The following is a 23009-nucleotide window of genomic DNA, read 5'->3' as shown; positions in this document are numbered from 1 at the left end:
TCAGGATCAGAGTCCTGATCAGCTACGTCTGCCTCATCATACAGAGAGTCCTGCTGGGACCCTAACCAGTGATGAAGCCGAGTGCCGCTCCCAGCGAGCTCGCTTAGACTGTCTGGGACTGTCGTCCGTGTCAGAGCCTGCGCCCTGGGATGCATGGGACCCCCCCCGGAGCACTGATTTGTTCCAAATGAGGGCGGCCAGGGAGCATTGTATCAACATTGCCCATGGTCCGTCTGGACTGCAAAGTCTCTAAGATGTTAGTCACAGGCACAGACAATCTATCAGCCGAAACTGCAACTCCGTCCCTGTCCCTGGACAAGGTCCACAGGTGGTTCCTTTGGCCACCTCTAGCAGAGACCCCGGCTGACCAAGTGCTACAGGGGAGCATTGCACACAATGGGTACAGTGGAACCTGCCGTGTGGAACAGTATCACGTGCAGTACAAGCAGCATAAAAAGCCTGTGCCTTGGCACCCTTTCTTTTTTGCTGCTGTTGTCTAGCCATCTAGAAGCATTAGCCAAGAATAGCGACCGTACAGTGCAATGTATAGCATACAAGCAGAAAGTACAAATGAACACTTCAGCACATGCAGTACAAGCAGCATAGAAAGCCTGTGCCTTAGCACCCTTGCTTTTTTGCTGCTGTTGTCCAGCCATCTAGGAGTATATAGCCAGGAATAGCGACCGTACAGTGCAGTGTATAGCATACCAGCATAAAGTACAAATGAACACTTCAGCACATGCAATACAAGCAGCCTAGAAAGCCTGTGCCTTAGCACCCTTGCTTTTTGCTGCTGTAGTCTAGCCATCTAGGCATAAAGTACAAATGGCATTAGTGGGGTCAGCACTTCAGGTGCTGCTTACCGCCCGCACAAAGGCGGGTGTGTGGTCGCCCGAATCCTGTGACTGGTTGCCCAGAGCTTGTCTCCCTTCTCCAGCCCAGACTGCATGCAGGAATGGCTGCCGGCGTCTTGTGAAGAGGGGCGGGCCGTGGGCGTGCCCCAGACAAGAGCGGGAAACTGGCGTCCCACTGTGTCCAGTGAAGGGGGCTGGAGAATGCAAAGCAGACTCCAGCTCTCGGCGCTGACTTTCTGTACAGCGTCCCGCCCCTCCCCTGACTGGCAGGGCTGGGGGCGGGAACGAAGCGAAAACTAGGCCGCAAAGCCGGGGACTCGAGTAATAAGCGCGGCCGTCCTATGTGCACGGCCAGCGCGGAAGTCCCCGGCGCACCACAAGTCCCAGCCGCGCCACAGTGTAAAACACCCCGCAGCGGCCGGCGCGGCAGTTTCTAACACATAAATTCACTCAGCTAAGCTGCAGTGAATAATAGCACAAGCGCTCCGCGCTGTTGTCCCCGGCGCACTAGCACTCCCAGCAATGCTGGTGTGTGTGTGCGCGATGTGTACGGGGACACAGAGTACCTTAATGTAGCAGGGCCCTGTCCCTGACGATACCCAGCTCCATATCCAGCAGGTTCTCCGGGTCTGTGGATGGAGCTCGGTCTCAGTGCCTGGAGACCGGTAAGATCCCACTTCACCAGAGCCCTTCAGGGGGATGGGGAAGGAAAACAGCATGTGGGCTCCAGCCTCCGTACCCGCAATGGGTACCTCAACCTTAACAAACACCGCCGACAAAAGTGGGGTGAGAAGGGAGCATGCTGGGGGCCCTAGTATGGGCCCTCTTTTCTTCCATCCGACATAGTCAGCAGCTGCTGCTGACTAAAACAGTGGAGCTATGCGTGGATGTCTGACCTCCTTCGCACAAAGCATAAAACTGAAGCAGCCCGTGATCCCACGGGGGGTGTATATGCAGAAGGGGAGGGGCCTTACACTTTTTAGTGTAATACTTTGTGTGGCCTCCGGAGGCAGTAGCTATACACCCCAATCGTCTGGGTCTCCCAATGGAGCGCCGAAGAAACTCTCTTTTACTCCACCTCCAAGAAAAAAACGCTTTGATCAAATTCTGATCAGAGTCCGATCAGAATAATCTGATCATTTTTCTTGGATGGAGAGAAAATGGTGATGTCACCCTACCCTTACAGAGTCTTAAGAGGCACAACATCTTACCTTTAGACTTAAAGCATGTCCTCCATTTACAAAGCATTCCAGCATCGCAAGATCACAGTGAGTTGCTAAGATCTTACTCTGCTCATCATATAAAGTTTGAGAATTTTGCAACTTCTGTGATTTGAAGAGCTGATGAATGGAATCTTCTCCTACAAAATCACAAGAGAGAAATGACTGCTACGGCTCAGGCACCTGGATAATGAGAGATGAATGTCCAAAAGGCACATATGCTCACAATAACTCGTGACTGGTACCAATCTTTGAGGTCAGCAGGTTTTTTTTTTAACCGATGGGCCATATTACATTTAGCGCTAAAGCGTTTTACCAACTAAGTATCTTGGTTATATAGAGAAGTTAAAGAAGTAAAGTCATTACTATATGTAATGATTTAAAGGGAATCTGAAACTAACTTGTTGCTATCTAATCTGAGAGTAGCATAAGGTAGACTTAGAGACCCTGATCTCAATTCTCAATAATGTGTCACTTACTGGGCTGCTTGCTGTAGTTTTGATAACATAGTTGGATTATCAGCAGATCATCATTAGAGGACAAGTAAACTTGCTGCCACATACTCTTCCATTTTCATGATCTGTCTAACCCCATCCCCTCCATTGATTGGTAGCTTTCTGCCTATGTACAGTGTACACTAAAAGCTGCAAATCAGTGCTGAGGCAGAGTTACACAAAGCTTAGCATTCAGAGACCTGCTAGATCTGCAGCAGGGAAAACTGATTTTAATCAGAAATGCAGCAACCAGCAAAATAAGTGACACATCGCTGTAATCAGGGTCTCCGCCCTTACATCATGCTGCTGTCAGATGGGGAGGAAAAAAATAGTGACAGATTCCCTTTAAGAACTGTATTGCCTTGTGATGACTGACTGGCTACCTGGTTGATCCTGCCAGTGGCATATGCTTGTCTCAAAGATTAAGCCATGCACGTGTAAGTACACACGGACAGCACAGTGAAACTGCGAATGGCTCATTAAATCAGTTTAATCAATTGTGGATGAAATTACTCCATATTCTGCTCCTTCTCTGTCTATGGATATGTCAAGCAGTAAGAACAGATTATTGGCAGGCTATCAAAGACAGCGGTTTATTAGAGTGGTGGTGTAATAACGTAGGAGAGGTATATTCAGCTTAATCACCTTTCCAGAGAGTAGCACAGTTATAATGGAGGGCCACTTACTTAGATTTTGCAGGTTGATATCTTCTTCCACTTTTATCATTGCCCGTTGCTGTTCTGTTAAGTAGAAGAAGATAAAACAAGTCATTTCACAGGTAAATGTGCACCACCTATTAAATGTGGTGTTGTATTTAAGATTGTCACTTCTTCTATTGGTGAGCAAGGCTCTCTATGTATGGAAAACATTCCCATAGATTTACCTGCCTCCATATAACGCCTTCTGTATTAATATGTTTATATGTGGGAATAACACATGGCAATACCTGGGGTTAATCTAAAGGGTGCTTTACACGCTACGACATCGTTCGTGCGACAATTGGTGATCACTGCCGTAGCGAACATTATCGCTACGGCAGCGTCACACGCACATACTTTTTCAGCGACGTCGCTGTGACCGCCGAACAATCCCTCCTTCAAGGGAGAGGTGGTTTCGGCGTCATAGCGACGTTACTGCGGCGTCACTAAGCGGCCGCCCAATAGCAGAGGAGGGGCGGAGATGAGCGGCCGGAACAGGCCGTCCACCTCCTTCCTTCCTCATTGCCGGTGGACGCAGGTACAAAGTTGTTCCTTGCGATTTGTGCTGCCGCTGGAACGACAAACAACCTCACTACTGACCAGACAACGATTTTTGGTTTTTGAACAACATCTCACAGACCAACGATTTTTGCCTCTTTTGCGATCGTTTAAGGTCGCTCATAGGTATTACATGCGACGACATAGCTAACTGTGATGTCGCAGCGTGTAATGCTCCATTTAGCGAGCCACAGGTTTATGAGATAAACAGATAAAAGAAAATATATAAAAATATATACAACTGCATCTCATTTAATTAGAATATCATAAAAAAATATATTTCAGTAATTCAATACAAAAAGGGAAACGCATATATTATATAGAGTCATTACACACAGAAGGTGGTAGCTACCGCCGAAACGCGTAGTCCGCTACTGCGTGTATCTTGCACTTAATTACTGTCATGAGCTCCAAAATATTTTAACCCGTGCTTATTAAAGTTGGACACTATTTTTTACTGCTACCTGGAATTTCCTCATGTTTGCTGGATCCATTTATCGGTTTCAATATATATATATATATATATATATATATATATATATATATATATATATATATATATATATATATATATATATATATATATATATATATATATATATATATATATATATATATATATATATATATACATATATATATAAAGAAAAATATACACTCATGAACTGTGGAGAAGTATAGATACAATTCCGTTTATTCATATACCGTATTTTTCGGACCATAAGACGAACTTTTTTCCCCCCAAATGTTGGGGGAAAGTGGGGGGTGCGTCTTATGGTCTGACTATAAGGCTGCGGGGAATGAGGGTCATCAGCGGCACGAGCAGGGTGTAACAGCCTGCCGTGACCACGTGGGCCCGCTCATTACATATGCACGCCCATCCTCCCGCCCATCATCTCTCAGCGAAACCGGCGCTGACAGGTGGGCGGGGTGATGGGCGGGGCGGGGTGCGTGCATAATTAGCAGCCGGCCGTGATCACCCCTGGCAACTACAGCCTGGAGTGATCATGTGCGGCTGTATTCACTGCCCCCCGTGCATCATTATCAGCGCGGGGTGCAGTGAATCAGTGTACTCACCCGTCACCGTGTGTGGAGCCGCCCCCCTGCAGCATCGCGTCTTCCTGTCTGTGCCGGCGGTCAGCTGATCTGGACACTAGCGGCGCGCACCGCGATGACGTCATCGCTGTGCGTGCCGCTAGTATCCACCAGAATCGATCAGCTGACCGCCGGCACAGACAGGAAGACGCGATGCTGCAGACACCGGTGACGGCTCCACACAGCGGCGCTGCAGCTGAGACAGAGATCGGTGCTTCAGGGAGTGAGGAAGGGTAAGTATAAACGTTTATTTTTTTTTTCCTGTGCCACAGGATACACGCCATTTACCAGGATGGGGGCATTTCATGAGCAGGATGGATGGGGGCATTTCATGAGCAGGATGGATGGAGGCATTTCATGAGCAGGATGGATGGGGGCATTTCATGAGCAGGATGGATGGGGGCATTTCATGAGCAGGATGGATGGGGGCATTTCATGAGCAGGATGGATAAGGGCATTTCATGAGCAGGATGGATAAGGGCATTTCATGAGCAGGATGGATGGGGGCATATCTTGAGCAGGATGGATGGGGGCATATCATGAGCAGGATGGATGGGGGCATATCATGAGCAGGATGGATGGGGGCATATCATGAGCAGGATGGATGGGGGCATATCATGAGCAGGATGGATGGGGGCATATCATGAGCAGGATGGATGGGGGCATTTCATGAGCAGGATGGATGGGGGCATATCATGAGCAGGATGGATGGGGGCATATCATGAGCAGGATGGATGGGGGCATATCATGAGCAGGATGGATGGGGGCATATCATGAGCAGGATGGATGGGGGCATATCATGAGCAGGATGGATGGGGGCATATCATGAGCAGGATGGATGGGGGCATATCATGAGCAGGATGGATGGGGGCATATCATGAGCAGGATGGATGGGGGCATATCATGAGCAGGATGGATGGGGGCATATCATGAGCAGGATGGATTGGGGCATTTCATGAGCAGGATGGATGGGGGCATTTCATGAGCAGGATGGATGGGGGCATATCTTGAGCATGATGGATGGGGGCATATCATGAGCAGGATGGATGGGGGCATATCATGAGCAGGATGGATGGGGGCATATCATGAGCAGGATGGATGGGGGCATTTCATGAGCAGGATGGATGGGGGCATATCTTGAGCATGATGGATGGGGGCATATCATGAGTAGGATGGATGGGGGCATATCATGAGCAGGATGGATGGGGGCATATCATGAGCAGGATGGATGGGGGCATATCATGAGCAGGATGGATGGGGGCATATCATGAGCAGGATGGATGGGGGTATATCATTAGCAGGATGGATGGGGGTATATCATGAGCAGGATGGATGGGGGGTATATTATTAGCAGGATGGGGGGTATATGAGCAGGATCATATACAAGGCAGGAGGATCCTTATCAGAATGGGGTACCTTAGTAGAGAATTTGGGGACATTACCCCCATAACAGTGTCAGCAGCAGATCCTCGCCCCATAAGAGTGTGTCATGACCATATTTTTTGGTTAAAATTTTATTTTCCTATTTTCCTCCTCTAAAACCAGGGTGCGTCTTATGGTCAGGTGCGTCTTATAGTCCGAAAAATACGGTAAATGCACAATCCTAATTAACAACACTTCTGGGTGTGTATATTTTCCCTATAGGTTGATCTGCTTCTGCTTTCAGCATTGCATCTTGACATCATGTTTATTTCATTGTGAGCTATCTGATTATATTGATAAAAAGTTTCTCTGGTTTAAGAGAGAGTTCTGTCCAACAAAACACTGGCAGCCCAAATGGGGAACAAAGGGGTGACGAGGCAGCTGCTAAGTGGCTTTTTCTCCTCACTATTATCACAGTGCCAGCATAGCTTTGAGCAGGACAGGGAAGTTATATGTGATGTAACCTGAAGCAGTTTGGGTCAGACAGTCTGAAATAGGGCCCCTGTACAGTATTAGGCTATGTTCACACACTGCGTTTTTTACCTGCGTTTTGGGTCCGTTTTGGGTCCGTTTTTGCTGCAGAAATTTCTTGAGAAATTCTTGTAACCTTTCTGCAGACATTCCCCAGCAAAACCTATGGCAAAAAAAATTAGCTGTGCACACACTGCGTTTTTTTCTTAAGAAAATTCTTTCAGTAGATTTTCTTAAGAAAAAGAATGAGCATGTCACTTCTTTTCTGCAGCTAACTGCGTTTTTTGCCATAGATAATTGGCACAATAACGCAGGGAGCAACCAGCGGTAAAAACGGACCTAAAACGGACCTAAAACGGACCTAAAACGCAGGTGCGTTTTTGGTGCGTTTTTTAACACAGGTGCACTCTTAAGAAATTTCTTAAGAAATTTCTTAAGAAAAATCATTTTTCTAGTGTGAACATAGCCTTAGTCTCCCCATATGAAGCATAGGGATCTTTAGGGTCTTGTTTTCAGGGCACAGGTAAGACTGTCACCTCTGCACTCCCTACAAGACAAAATGACTGCCAATGGATATGTGGCCTAACAATCCTAGAAATTGTATTAGAAATATCGGGCTAGATGTCTGTAGATCCCAAACTGTCTGAAGTAATCAAAATGTCCAGCACGGAGGGCAGAGAGGAGCAAGGAAGCTTAAAGCACTATTCTAGTGTTTTTTCTTTAGAGCTGGAGTAGTGCTTTAAATCTAAATCCCCCCGCATTATACTCACACTCCGGCATTTTCACCTTTTTACAAACTGGTGCCATCTTGTGCCCGTACCTTCTGACTGGCCAGAAGTCAGAAAGTACGTCACAAGCTCTCAATGCAAGTCTATGAGAGCCAGAATAAGGCCAGAACAAGGCTCTCATAGAGATGCATTGAGTTGTGACCTGCAGCACGCTCCATGAAACAGGCAGGTTACAAATTGACAGATACCAACATGAGCGACACTGGAAAATGATGAAGACGGCAGCAGGCGAGCAGAAGATTTACATTTAAAACACCACTCCAGTGGTGCAATAAAAAAATATGCTGGATTTGTGCTTCAATAGGGCTTTTAAACATACCCAAGTACCCAGCCCGGAATACTCAGTGAATTCCAACTAATGATCTGGATCCAGCACTTGGGAAATAAAAGAAATAAGGAAAAATAAAGAAAATAAGAATGAAGCAAGCGCTTCATACTTACCGAGGCTCCAATGTGGCTGTAACTGCTGCCGCGGCCGCTCATTCACTCATAGCAGCCTGCAGACGCTCGGGATTGTCACATCCATTAGATGCAACGGTCTCAACGCTTTACCCAGCTGTTCCCGATTGCTCTGATTCGGTGGCAATTGCGGTAATAAGGGGTTAACGTCAGCTCATAGCTGACACTAAGCCCCAGATTAGTAACGGGAGGGGTCTATGAGACCCCCCCATTACTAATCTGTAACTGAAAAGAAATAGTAACCCCTTATTACCCCAATTGCCACCGCACCAGGGCAATTTGGAGGAGCCGGGTAAAGCGCCAGCCTATTTTTAGGCTGGGGTAACCCAATAAGCATGGATCTGTCAAGCCTGAGAATACCAGCCCCCAGCTGTCTGGCTTTATCTTAACTGGGTATCAAAATTGGAGGGGGACTGCACAATGTTTCTTTTAAATTATTTAAATAATTAAAAAAAAAAAGTTGCATGCTGTTCCTTCTATTTTATTACACAGCCAAGATAAGCGCACGTCTGGAAGCTGCAGCCTGTAGCTGTGGGCTTTATCTGTGCTGGTATAAATAGATGGGCATTACGCCAAAATGTTTTATTTATTTTTATACCACAGTAGTGACCTGCAGACAGCGCCTGTGATTAGCTGCAGTCAGATGCTGTCACACAGGGTTGGGGCGCGTCTGACTGCAACCAATCACAGACACCAGGACAGCCGGTGGGCGGGGAAAGCAGTGCATATGGATTAGCAATAATGAGTGGCCCCGGAAGGGGCCTGGAAGCAGTGTATAGCCGTGCTGGAGCCTCGGTAAGTATGAAGGCGCTTGATCCTATCCATTTTACCTCCATTTTTAATGGCCGGATTCAGGTCCCCATAGACGTATATGGGGCCGGCATCTGGCTAGATAACCAGGACCAATCCCGGGCCGGAACTGGGATTTTTTTTTAACCCGGCTAGACCTGCCAGTCCTGGTTATCTGTAAGTCCGCCCATCAGTAAACACCAGAATTCTGGCTTATTTTGCATCAAATCTGTCTAGCATATCCTACATCACATTTATTATTATGTCTTTTAGACACTTTCTGTCTTGGGGGACATGGCTTAGAAAAGATTAGGCTTTGCATTAATAGGGCATTGCTTGAGATGCAACCGTTAGAAACAAGAGGATTGTTTGAAAATTAAATTTGCAGCTTTGACGAAATTTCCCCAAAATTTAGATTAGTGTCAAAGAAATTTGTACGGATCTCAATGAGAGAGACAGAGACCACCTACAAGAATAATACACAGTTTCAATATCATATGTTTAACCAGGTGAATCTGGAGATGGAATCCCTGTCTGTACATATCACTTGTCCTGCACCTGATTTTACACTACTGGACACCACTGATCTCCAATGACCCAATGGTGTACTAACCATCACTGTAGAAGGTATGATAATCCGCTTTATACACTAGGATGTGATAGCCGCTGGGCATTTTGGGGAAGCTCGCTCTCTGATGTGTCGCCAGTGTGGGAAATAGTGCTGGGCTATTTTTATTTTTGTTTTGCAAATTGAATCTCACAGTGTTTAAATTTGTATGTAACCGCAAATATCAGGAGATTCGACTCAAACTCAATCTACTGTGGATTGATCCGCTTATCACAGTGCATCAAAATTGGCCAATAATTTGTCACCCAAACTAAACCAACATACATGGTGCAAATTTTGGATGATCCATATAAGAAACCCATAACAATCTATTAGGCTATGTTCACACAGTGCATCTTTTGGTGCGTTTTTGAGGTCACAAAGATGCACCACTATACATGCATTTCCTTCCCCCAGCAAAGACTGAGATTTCTATTTCGCTGTCCACACTGGGCATGTTTTGTTGGCTGCGTTTTTGAAGATACAGCATGTCAATTCTTTTTCGTTTTTCCAGCGGTCTTGATCCCTTCCAGTCAACAGATTTGAATGAATAAACGCATTGGGCAAAATGCGTTAAAAACGCGTCAAAAACAATGCATTTTTGCCGCGGGTGAGTTTTTTGGGACCAAAAATGCTGCATCTTTGTGATTTGAAAAGATGCACTGTGTGAACATAGCCTTAGAAGATAAGAACTAACACCCGCTGCGCTGCAGGAGGAACACCTTATCCCCAATGGAGAGATTTCCTAATATCAGTCAGTGAAAACAGATAACGTTAAGATTCTCCAACAGTAAAAAATATTTTATACAATGTAATGAACACAATATGTTACCGAGAGCAAGCTGCAGTCGTGGTGGGATTCGTTTTGATATCTCAGGCAGGTGATGAGATGACAATACCACACTGTGAACCTTTTCTTGCATTTTCTGCTGTAACCTAGCGATGTTGTCTTCCATGATCCTGTAGTGCAATTTGGAGACTGTTTGCTTCCTTAATAAATCACTTACATATCCTGAATGTTGATCTGTTTTTACGATAATGTCATTAAAGGTAAATTCTGGAGGCGGAAGATGATAGGAAGGACTTTCATTCTCACATGACAGAACATTTACTACTCGCTGTTTGTGGCGTCTCTTTGATGGAAAGTCTGCAGGTCCGCTGTGCATTAACTCCACATCTTGTGTTTGCTCAGAGATAGCATACTTGTGTGGTCCATGGTTACCACTCAATGTGCTCATGTTGTGCCCGTGTAATGGGTAATCATCACTGTGTAATCTACTTGCAGCCGGTGTAGGGGCTTCATGGTCAAGGATCCAATCTGTCAAGTAAAAACCTCAGTGTGATTATTTAGATATTTCATATTGTTTAATGTATGGGCTTTTTTTTTTTTGCTTTGGATGTCTAATATGCTAATTTCCTATTTTTTGGTTTGTGCATGCAGCAATCCAGTTATTCGCCTACAAAAGGTACATTGTTTACTCCGATCACCATCAATCATGGTCATATATGCACAACACTTAAGGGGGCTTTACACGCTACGATATCGTTAATGTTTTATCGTCGGGGTCACGTTGTTAGTAACGCACATCCGGCGTCATTAACGATATCGCAGCGTGTGACACTTACCAGCGACCTTAAGCGACCTCAAAAATGGTGAAAATCGTTCACCATGGAGAGGTCGTCCCAAACTCAAAAATCGGTAAGGGTTGTTTATCCATGTTGTTAATCGCTCATGCGGCAGCACACATCGCTATGTGTGACACCGCAGGAGCGAGGAACATCTCCTTACCTGCCGCCGGCCCCAATGCGGAAGGAAGGAGGTGGGAGGGATGTTACGTCCTGCTCATCTCCGCCCCTTAGCTTTGATTGGCTGGCCGCTTAGTGACGTTGCGGTGACGTCGCAGTGATGCCGAACGTCCCTCCCCCTTGAAGGAGGGATTGTTCGGCAGTCACAGCGACGCCGCTGACCAGGTAAGTACGCGTGACACTGCTGTAGCGATAATGTTCGCTACGGCAGCGATCACAAACAATCGCATGAACGACGGGGGCGGGTACTTACACGCTCGATATCGCTAGAAATTCGTAGCGATATCGCTACCGTGTAAAGCCCCCTTTATGGAAGAGTTGTTACTTTGTAAATCCGTGAGGACAAATTCTGGATAAAATATGGTTCTTAACCAATTCTGCATTGCCTACAAGTTATAATATGTAAGTGCTAAACTGCATTTCTTTATTTTTTTTCTTTCATTCATCTCTCTTGCGACTAGTTTTTTTTAACTGTCATGCTTTTAAGTGGTTTCTGATATTTTATACTTGATGCTTTGGTTATTTCTGAAATTGTTGATTCTTTATTTGCTCTCCCTTTACCTCCCTGGCAAACGTAAGGGGGCTTTACACGCTACGATATCAGTGCCAATATCGCTAGCGTGCGTACCCGCCACAATTTTTTGTGCGACACGGGCAGAACGCTGCCTGTCGCGCACAAAATCGCGCACCCCCGTCGCACGCACTTACCTGCCCTGCGACGTCGCTCTGGCCGGCGATCCGCCTCCTTTCTAAGGGGGCGGGTCGTGCGGCGTCACAGCGACATCACACAGCAGGCGTCCAATAGAAGCGGAGGGGCAGAGAAGAGCGGGACGTAACATCCCGCCCACCTCCGTCCTTATTGCCGGTGGAGGCAGGTAAGGAGATGTTCCTCGCTCCTGCGGTGTATGTGTGCTGCCGCAGGAACGAGGAACAACATTGCTAATGAGAGGTAAACGATTTTTGGTTTTAGGATGACCTCTCCGCGGCAAACGATTTTGGCCGCTTTTGCGATCGTTTAAGGTCGCACAAAAGTGTCACACACTGCGATATTGTTAATGACGCCGGATGTGCGTCACTGACGTGTCCCCGACGATAAAACATTAACGATATCGTAGCCTGTAAAGCCCCCCCTTTAGTCTTTATGAAGAAACCTTAAAGCACCACTCCAGGATTTTTTTCTCCAACAGCTGGAGTGGCGCTTTAAATCTAAGCCCCCTGTAATGTACTCACCTTCCCGAAGCTTCACCTTTTACCGACGCCACTCCAGTTCCGTGGTGACATCTTGTTACTGTAAATTCTGATTTGCAGGAAGTGAGAAGTTAAGTCACAAGCGCCAAATGCAATTCTATGAGAGCCAGAATGAGGCTTCCCTAGAGCTGTATTGAGCTCCGATGCACTGTATGACACACTGGAGTGATCCGGCAGGTTACAAATTGCCGCAGACCGACCGATCCGGCAGTGATAGAAAGTCCAGTCACCTCAAGGTGAGTATAATACAGGGGACATCGGACTTACATTTAAAGCACTACTTAAAAAAAAAAGCTCTGGAGTGGTGCTTAAGGCTTTGTGCGCACTGGAAAATGGAATTTTCTCAAGAAAATTCCGCAAGCACTGAAAGATTATCGCACCCGCGGTAAAAAAAACGCGACAAACCGCACCCGAAAACCGCATGCGGTTTGCTGCGGTATTGCCGCGTGCGGGTTGGTACATGTGCTTTAATGCATTCAATGCAATAAAGCACATTGAAAGAAAAACAAAACAAAAAAAAACGTCATTTCCTTCTTAGATAGCAGACAGATTAATAGATAGATAGACGAATAGATAGAGAGATAGATAGAGAGTTAGATAGAGGGATAGATAGACAGAGAGTCCCTGTGAGCACACGCTGCATTTCTCATGGTCGGTAGTGAGTTCACATTACCGGCCGTGGGAAATGCCCTGTGGTTACCTCTGCTGGCTCGCTGCGAGGCTGCATTCATTCAGAGCTGTGTGTTAGTCGCGGCTGGATGCAAGCATCGCAGGACGTGGATTACGCCGGAGCTGTGTGTTTCGGGGGGGGGTTAATAAATGGGTGAACCATGAGCTTTTTTGTGTTTTATTTAAAATAAAGGATTTTTCGGTGTGTGTGTGTTTTTTCACTTTACTTACGGGTTGATCATGTCAGCTGTCACATAGACGCTGCCATGATCAAGCCTGGACTTAGTGGCAGCGATCCACCGCCATTAACTACTTATTACCTGGATCGCCACCGCATCACAGCATCTAGAAGAGCTGGGGACACTCCGGTACTGCCGCATAATGAATGCGACAGTCCCGGGGAAGCTGCGGCTGATATTCTCGGCTGCGGGAGGTGGGAAGGAGGCGGGGGACATTAACCCTGCCCCTCGCCCTCCCCAGCCTGAGAATACCGGGCCGCCGCTGTGTGCTTACCTCGGCTGGAAGGTAAAAATACGGCGGAGCCCACGTGTTTTGTTTTCTATATTTCCGTTTGCTTTCTATGTGTATTCTATATGTCTGTGTTCTATGTCTGTGATGTCTGTGTGTGTGAGTGTGATCTCTGTGTGTTTACTCTCTGCTCCGCTTCCTCTTCCTGTCATAATGACATCACTTCCCTGCAAACCGCAGGCAAGCAATGAACATTACCGCAGGTAAACCGCGAAATACCGGAGGGAATAACGCAGGAAAACGCAATGAACCGCACAGAATTTGCTGCCTGCGTTATTCCCTGCGGGATTTCACGATTACATTGCAGTGGAGTGAAATCCCGCAGCGACGTGCGGAAAAGAAGTGACATGCAATTGTTTTTTGCTGCGGGAATCCCGCAGCAAAACATGCAGCTGTCAAATTCCGCATAGTGCGCACAGCATTTTTTTTCCCCATAGGTTTTGCTGGTGATTCACTGCAGAGATGTTATGAACATTTTCTGCAGCGAAACATGCAGCAAAACCGCGGGGAAAAAACGGTAAGTGCGCACAGGGCCTTAATGTTTTCCGATTGCAAACAAACCCTGCAGTCATTCAACATTTCTCCACTGCATCTTGCAAACCTATTATTAAAAAAAAAAAAAAAAAAAGTGTCTAGTGATTTAGTCAGTAGTATTAGCCACACCTGTTTCTAGAAGCTTCTAGCAGCTTCTAGTAGTCCTTGTAGAACTATATAAACCAGCCAGAGCAAGCAAGGTGCTGAGAGTGCGAGGTACTGAAGTAAAGGGAGGCGACTGAAGATAAGTGTGGCATAGTTTTAACACAATCTCATAGTGGTGATAACTGTAGCTGTTTAAGAAGAGAAGAGTCGCCGTAAGCTGATCGATTGCTGGGACTTGCCGGGTCTCGCTGTTTGAGGACATCGCAAAACCGCGCGCCTGACGGCGCGCGACTTTCGCCTGTCATACGCTACATCAGCATTATGGAAGAGAAGAAAATCCACATGGTCACCTGCAACACATGCTACATGTTTACGGATCTGCCGCACAAAAAATCCAACTTCACCTGTCAAAAGTGCAAACTTGTTGCCCTCTTAGAGGAAAAGGTGCAGGGACTGGAAGAAAGAATAGCAACTTTGAAGCTAATTAAAGAACATGAGGACTTCTTGGACGAGGCAGAAGCAACAATTCAGGATATGGAAAGTGAGAAAAGCTTCAGAACACATACAGAGGCTGAAAAGTGGACACATGTGACCAAAAGAAGCCAGCGGATCAAGTGGTCGGCACCACCCACACAGCTTAGCAACCAATATGAAGCCCTCATGCTGGAGAACGAAAATGGCACAGCTCAGGATGATACCGTCTCTACAGGAGAAGACACAGTATCATCAAAAGAAGTTACTTTGTCAACAAAAGCAGAAACAAAAGACACTCAAAAACACTCAGGAGCAAAATGCAGTGCATCCAGAAAGAAAAGAAGAGTGGTAGTTATGGGCGACTCACTACTAAGAGGCACGGAGGCAACTATCTGCAGGCCGGACATAACCGCACGAGAAGTATGCTGCCTACCGGGAGCAAAAATCAAGGATGTGGCCAACAGGATACCAACTATCCTCGGATCCAAGGACGAATACCCGTTCCTATTGATACATGTAGGAACAAACGACACGGCAAGAAATGATCTACCAACTATTTGTGAAGACTTTGAAATTCTGGGGAAGAAAATTAAGGAACGGAACGTACAGGTTGTTTTCTCATCAATCCTCCCAGTCGATGGCCATGGTGTCAGAAGATGGAATAGGATACTAGATTTGAACAACTGGCTACGACGGTGGTGCAGGCAGCAAGGATTTGGATTCTTGGACCATGGAGTGAATTACCTCTACGATGGACTTCTCGCAAGAGACGGGATACACCTCACAAAACCTGGGAAACACACGTTCGCCAGAAGGCTTGCCACACTCATCAGGAGGGCTTTAAACTAGAAGAAGAGGGGATGGGAGAAAAAACAGCAGACAAGAACATGCAACAGAAGGACAAACTAATCAAGGATACTAGATGCCGTAAAGAGGACCCAAGACAGGGTAATCAGAAGGAAGCTAAGAAAAGGGGAGCAAAACTTCTTTCCTGCATGCTGACCAATGCAAGAAGCCTGACCAATAAGATGGAGGAACTGGAGCTGGTAATGTATGAGGAGAAATACGACATAGTAGGAATAACTGAGACATGGTTAGATGATAGTTATGAATGGGCGGCTAACCTGCAAGGATATGAATTGTTTAGGAGGGATCGTAAAAAAAGGAAAGGGGGTGGAGTCTGTCTATATATAAAGTCCAGTTTAAAGCCCAGACTAAGAGAAGATATTCAAGAGGGAAATGAAGAGGTGGAGTCTCTATGGGTGGAGATACAAGGAGGGAAAACTAATAAAATCCTCATAGGGGTTTGTTATAAGCCACCAAATATAACAGAAACTACTGAAAATATATTATTGAAACAAATAGACAAAGCAGCAAATCACAATGAGGTGATTATTATGGGGGACTTCAATTACCCCGATATAGACTGGGAAACTGAAACCTGCGTATCTCAGAAAGGAAACCGGTTTCTGTCAGTAACTAAGGATAATTATCTGTCCCAACTTGTGCCGGGCCCAACTAGAGGGGCAGCCCTTCTGGACTTAATTTTAAGCAACAGGCCAGATAGAATAACAGACGTACGAGTGTATGGGCACCTAGGGAATAGTGACCACAATATAATACAATTCCACTTGTCCTTTAGTAAGGTGCCTTGGAGGGGGGTTACAAAAACGCTGAATTTCAGGAAAGCAAAGTTTGATCAGCTTAGAGAAGACCTTTGCCAAATTGATTGGGACAATGTCCTCAAAAATGGGAGCACAGAAAATAAGTGGGACATTTTTAAATCGGTATTAAACACCCACTGCGGGCTAGCCATACCATACAGAAATAAAAGGGCTAGGAACAGGAGAAAACCAATGTGGCTAAATAAGGATGTAAAAGGGGCAATGAATAATAAGAAAAAGGCATTTAAAAAGCTAAAACAAGAAGGCAGCGAGGAAGCATTAAAAATATATAGAGAAAAAAATAAAATGTGTAAAAAAACAAATATATTTAGCAAAAGTAGAAACTGAGAGACTCATTGCTAAGGAAAGCAAAGCAAATCCCAAACTATTCTTTAATTATATAAACAGAAAAAAGATTAAAATTGATGGTGTTGGCCCTTTAAAGAATAATGAGGGTAAAATCATAGAAAGCGATGTGGGAAAAGCAAATGTTTTAAATACTTTTTTCTCAACTGTGTTCACACAGGAAAAGCATATGCCAGGGGAAATGCAGAGTGATCATGTAAATGCCCCATTAAGTATGACCTGCCTAACCCAGGAATAAGTGCAGAACCGACTTAGTAACATTAAAATTGACAAATCACCAGGCCCTGATGGCATTCACCCTCGGGTATTAAGGGAGTTAAGTAATGTGATAGACAGGCCTCTATTCCTTTTATTTAAAGACTCTATAGAAACTGGGTCTGTTCCACTGGATTGGCGGCTAGCAAATGTGGTACCAATATTCAAAAAAGGGTGCAAAAGGGAACCTGGAAACTATAGGCCGGTAAGCTTAACATCTGTTGTGGGTAAAATGTTTGAAGGGTTTTTAAGGGATACTATTATGGAATGTCTCAATGTTAATAACTGTTTAACTCCATATCAACATGGATTTATGAAGGATCGCTCCTGTCAAACTAACCTGATCAGCTTCTATGAGGATGTAAGCTCTCACATGGACCGAGGAGAATCATTGGATGTCATTTATCTCGACTTCGGTAAAGCATTTGACAGTGTCCCACATAAAAGACTGCTAAGTAAAATGAGAAAGCTTGGGCTCGGGGAAAATGTGTGTAGATGGGTAGGTAGCTGGCTTAGTGGTAGAAAACAAAGAGTGGTTATTAATGGTGCATACTCAGATTGGGCCAGGGTTACTAGTGGGGTGCCACAGGGGTCTGTATTGGGCCCCCTACTATTTAATATATTTATTAATGATCTGGTGGATGGTTTACAGAGTAAAATATCAGTATTTGCAGATGATACAAAACTATGTAAGGTAGTTAACACAAAGGAGGACAGTTTGCAACTACAGATGGATTTGAGTAAATTGGAGAATTGGGCTGAAAAATGGCAAATGAGGTTTAACACAGATAAGTGTAAGGTTATGCACATGGGAAGGAGAAACAGATGCTACGATTACTTACTAAATGGGAAACCGCTGGGGAAATCAGACATGGAAAAAGACTTCGGCATCTTAGTGAATAAGAATCTAAATTGGAGTGCCCAGTGTCAGGCAGCAGCCACCAAAGCAAATAGGGTGATGGGATGCATTAGAAGAGGTCTGGGGGCACGAGATGAAAACATCATTCTCCCTCTGTACAAATCACTAGTCAGACCACACTTGGAGTATTGTGTGCAATTTTGGGCGCCGGTGTTGAAGAAAGACATTACTGAACTTGAAAGGGTTCAGAGGCGGGCTACTAAAATAATAAATGGAATGGGTGCATTACAATACACGGAAAGGTTATCAAAATTAGGTCTATTTACTCTAGAAAAGAGAAGACTTAGGGGAGACCTAATAAATATGTACAAATATATCAGAGGGCCATATAGAGATCTCTCCCATGATCTGTTTGTACCAAGGACTATGACAAGAACAAGGGGGCATTCTTTTCGATTGGAGGAAAGAAAATTCCTACATCAACATAGAAGAGGGTTCTTCACGGTAAGAGCAGTGAGGCTCTGGAACTCTCTTCCTGAGGAAGTGGTGATGGCCAACTCACTGAATGAATTTAAGAGAGGAATGGATGCATTTCTTGTTAGCAAAAGTATAGAAGGTTATAAATAGCATAATCTTACAGGTAGATAGAAGAGCGACCTAGATTATTAGAGGAATGGGGGGGGCTGCAATACCAAGACAGGTTATTAAACTTGGGGTTAGTTAGTTAGGAAAAACAAAGGCTTAGGGGGATCTAATCACAATGTATAAACATATGAGGGGACAGTACAGAGACCTTTCCAATGATCTCTTTACACCTAGGCCTGCGACTGGAACACGGGGGCATCCGCTAAGTCTTGAGGAAAGAATGTTTAATCATGATCACAGATGAGGATTCTTTACTGTACGAGCAGTGAGACTATGGAGCTCTCTGCCGTATGATGTTGTAATGAGGGATTCACTAGTAAAATTTAAGCAGAGCCTGAACGCATTTCTTGAAAAACATAATATTACCAGTTATGTATATTAGATTTTATGACAGGGTGTTGATCCAGGGAATTAGTCTGATTGCCGTATGCGGAGTCAGGAAGGAATTTTTTTCCCCATTGGAGCTTATTTGACACATTGGGTTTTTTTTGCCTTCCTCTGGATCAACATGTTAGGCTACAGGTTGAACTAGATAGACTTAGAGTCTTCCTTCAATCTTAAAAACTATGAAACTATGAAACTATTAAATGTATATTAGTAGGAAGTAGAAGACCGCTAAAACAGAATATGACTGAAAAATCAGACTACACAAATTTGTTTGTAGTCTGTTGTTATGGAGACACATAGGTCTAGATAGGAACTGTGGAGCCGAAGTGGTAGTTAGACTTCTAGCAAAGTTGCTTAATTTTATGTTACAGATGTGTTAAGACAATTCTATGGCCTCATAGGTGGATGTAGCCACTTGTTTTGCCTCAGTAAGGCCCACCTCACCCCATTGTAGATTGTAAGCTCTTACGAGCAGGATTGTCTTTCTTGCTCTAATTATTGTATTTTCTATAACTGTTTCTTGCTTGTATATGAACCTCTGAATTGTAAAGTGCTGCGGAATATGTTCACACTATAGAAATAAAGATTATTATTATTATTATTATAAAGCAAACCCCACATAACACTCAGGTTGTGGCTGTATTGTTTGAGCATCAGTCTTTAGGAGTTCACTGTTTACTGGGTGTCAGCTGTCATTTAAAAGATGTATAAAAATATACCGTACATACTTTCAGTGAGAAGGTCCATTTTTTCCATAACATTGTTGGATGTATTGTTTCCATGATTTGATCTTTGCAGGAATGAGATCTCGGGCTCGTCTTCTTGTTTGTAACAAGGTGGACTTCCTGAATAAAGGAAATGCAGACAATACAATCTTTTTAGGTTTTAATGTAAGTTAATTATATTACTATAATATCAACTGTTGGGTTGCTCTTTGTTAACCTCAGACAACATATTTACGGAACTTAAAATTCAGTGGAAAAAAAAGATGCCTGCACCAATCAGAGAAATGAGCAAGACCGTAACAAAAATGCTATTATATCGGAATTCTTCTTCTTTATGGGATGCCCTGCTAAGAAGAGCATGAAAGATAACAGAATAAATGAAGAAAATAATTTCAGAGTATACAATAGTATAGGCTATGGATAGAGATAATCCAGACATACTGTATATTTTGGACTATAAGACGCACTTCTTTCCCAAAAAAATTTGGGAAGAAAATGTGGGCTGTGCCTTATAGTCCAGATGTGCCTGGCTTGCTGTGGGCCAGGGGTTAGCGAGTCTCACAGGAGGCAGGAGCAGGCTACGGGAACAACTGGGGCAAACATGTGTGCCCACTATTAAAGAAAATGAATATTTACTGATCCCCATGCCCACAATCCAGCCCACCTCTTAGTACTGAAACCGGTACCGAGAGATGGGCAGGATTATGAGCGTACGAAGCAGAGAATATTTATTTTCTTTAATATTTGAGACACTGTTTGCCCAAGTCGCCAATTTACTGGAGTGGGGAGATCCTATGTGTCCACTATTAAAGAAATTGAATATTCACTGCCTGGGATTATGGGCGTGGGGAGCAGTGAATATTCATTTTGGATTAGCCAGCATCAGACGTAGGCAGGTAACTGGGGACACATGCACTGCCCCGCTTATACGCCAAAAATCAGTTGCCGACATTAGAAGAGGATGCCGCATACCAGGCAAGTGGATGGAAGGTGAGCATAATCTTTTTTTTATGTGTGCGGCATAACGGGAGGCATATATACCATGATGGACCCATGATGGAGATCATATATACCACGATGGGGGACATATATGCCAGAATGAGGAACATAGAAACTAGGATTAGGAACATATATACCAGGATTAAGTACATATATAGACAAGGATGGGGGACGAATATACCAGGATGGGCCCATTATGGGGATCATATAAACCCGGATTAGGGACATATATACTTGGAAGGAGTCCATGATGGGGGATTAGTACAGAAATTAGGTATATTAACCCAATAACAGTGTCAGCAGCAGACTACCCCCCTCATAATAGTATGGTTCGATGCATCTTATGTTTAGAAAAATACGATATATATTTTTGAACTGGAGGCCAAATTAGAAAAGCATCTTTGTCACATCTTATATCCAATTCGCTTAAAACTCTCCTCTACTTTTGTAGTGGATGATGCACAAGAAAGCTCAAAAGTATGTTCTTGCCGTTCACAGTTATTATTATTATTTATTATTATAGCGCCATTTATTCCATGGCGCTTTACAAGTTAAAGGGTATACGTACAACAATCATTAACAGTACATAACAGACTGGTATAGGAGGAGAGAGGACCCTGCCCGCGAGGGCTCACAGTCTACAGGGAATGGGTGATGGTACGATAGGTGAGGACAGAGCTGGTTGCGCAGTGGTCTACTGGACTGAGGGCTATTGTAGGTTGTAGGCTTGTTGGAAGAGGTGGGTCTTGAGGTTCCTCTTGAAGCTTTCTACGGTATGGGAGAGTCTGATGTTCTGAGGTAGAGCGTTCCAGAGTATGGGGGATGCACGGGAGAAATCTTGTACGCGATTGTGGGAAGAGGAGATAAGGGAGGAGCAGAGAAGGAGATCTTGTGAGGATCTGAGGTTGCGTGCAGGTAGGTACCGGGAGACTAGGTCACAGATGTAGGGAGGGAGACAGGTTGTGCATGGCTTTGTATGTCATGGTTAGTGTTTTGAACTGGAGTCCTTGGGTGATGGGAAGCCAGTGAAGGGATTGGCAGAGTGGCGAGGCTGGGGAGTAGCGAGGGGAGAGGTGGATTAAGCGGGCCGCAGAGTTTAGGATAGATTGGAGAGGTGCAAGAGTGTTGGAAGGGATGCCAGAGAGCAGGAGGTTGCAGTAGTCGAAGCGGGAGATGATGAGGGCATGCACTAATGTTTTTGCTGATTCTTGGTTAAGGAAAGCACGGATCCGGGAGATGTTTTTGAGTTGTAATCGGCATGAGGTGAAGAGGGCTTGGATGTGTGGCTTGAAGGATAGAGCAGAGTCGAGGGTCACTCCAAGGCAACGAGCTTGTGAGACTGGGGAGAGTAAGCAGCCATCAAGTTTGATGGAAAGGCTTGTTGGAGGAGATGAGTGAGGAGGAGGAAAGACAATGAATTCTGTTTTGTCCATGTTAAGTTTTAGGAATCGCGCAGAGAAGAAGGATGAAATAGCAGACAGACATTGTGGAATTCTGGTTAGTAGAGAGGTAATGTCAGGTCCAGAGAGGTAGATCTGTGTGTCATCGGCATAGAGATGATACTGGAAGCCGTAGGACTCTATGAGCCGTCCCAGGCCGAAGGTGTAGATGGAGAACAGCAGGGGTCCAAGAACTGAGCCTAAAACAGCAAACTTCCTTTTGTAAGGCCACGTGAACACATTGAGCATTGTAGCCTTCTCTTTCCTGCACGGCCAACCTCGTGTTGCGTGGTCCTCCGCCCCCTACCACCATGGTCACCCACGTCACGTAGTCCTCTGTGTCCCTTCATTGCCATCCACATGTAGTGTGACATTCTTCTCCGTCTCCCCATGCCCACGTGTGTGTCGGTTCTCATTACCTGCCTAGGTCCCAGGTCCTCCGTGGTTTCCTGGTCTCCAGTCCCATTATCACTCATAAAAAGGGTCTACTACATGATTTATATTTTTCATATTGAAAAATTTCTAAATTTCCAACCTTCCAATCATTATCAGTGAACTAAGCTTCTCCCTAAGAATATCAGACTTTAAGAATAAGTTCTAATGACAAGTATTTAGTGCATTTTTTATGTTGAGGATTTTATGCGATGCTGGAGGATGAGTGTGATGGGATTTTTGGGGTGTATTATGCTACAAATATGCCTGCAGTGGGATTTGTGGGGTGTACAATGTGGGGGGATGCCTGCACTTGGATTTTGGTAAACTATAATGTTAAGGGGATGCCTGTTGTTGGAGCTGTACAATACTGTGGGAACGCCTGTAGTGGGATTAATGGGAGTGTGTTATATTGGGAG

At 44.9% G+C, this 23009-nt stretch overlaps 1 protein-coding gene across 1 annotated transcript in view; it reads right to left on the bottom strand.

Moving 5' to 3' along the window:
• The window catches only part of LRRC63 (leucine rich repeat containing 63), a 98980-nt gene that overhangs the window by 51112 nt on the left and 24859 nt on the right, over window positions 1-23009 (bottom strand). The window contains exons 3-6 of the mRNA XM_075334389.1: window positions 19724-19840; window positions 10288-10773; window positions 3255-3308; window positions 2066-2214 (exon numbers count right to left, since the gene is read on the bottom strand). Coding sequence (XP_075190504.1) covers window positions 2066-2214; window positions 3255-3308; window positions 10288-10773; window positions 19724-19840 — 806 coding nt within the window. The remainder of the gene's footprint in view (window positions 1-2065; window positions 2215-3254; window positions 3309-10287; window positions 10774-19723; window positions 19841-23009) is intronic.

Source organism: Anomaloglossus baeobatrachus, chromosome 2 (assembly GCF_048569485.1).
Source record: "Anomaloglossus baeobatrachus isolate aAnoBae1 chromosome 2, aAnoBae1.hap1, whole genome shotgun sequence".
NCBI lineage: Eukaryota > Metazoa > Chordata > Amphibia > Anura > Aromobatidae > Anomaloglossus > Anomaloglossus baeobatrachus.
This window is presented reverse-complemented; position numbering and strand designations above follow the sequence as displayed.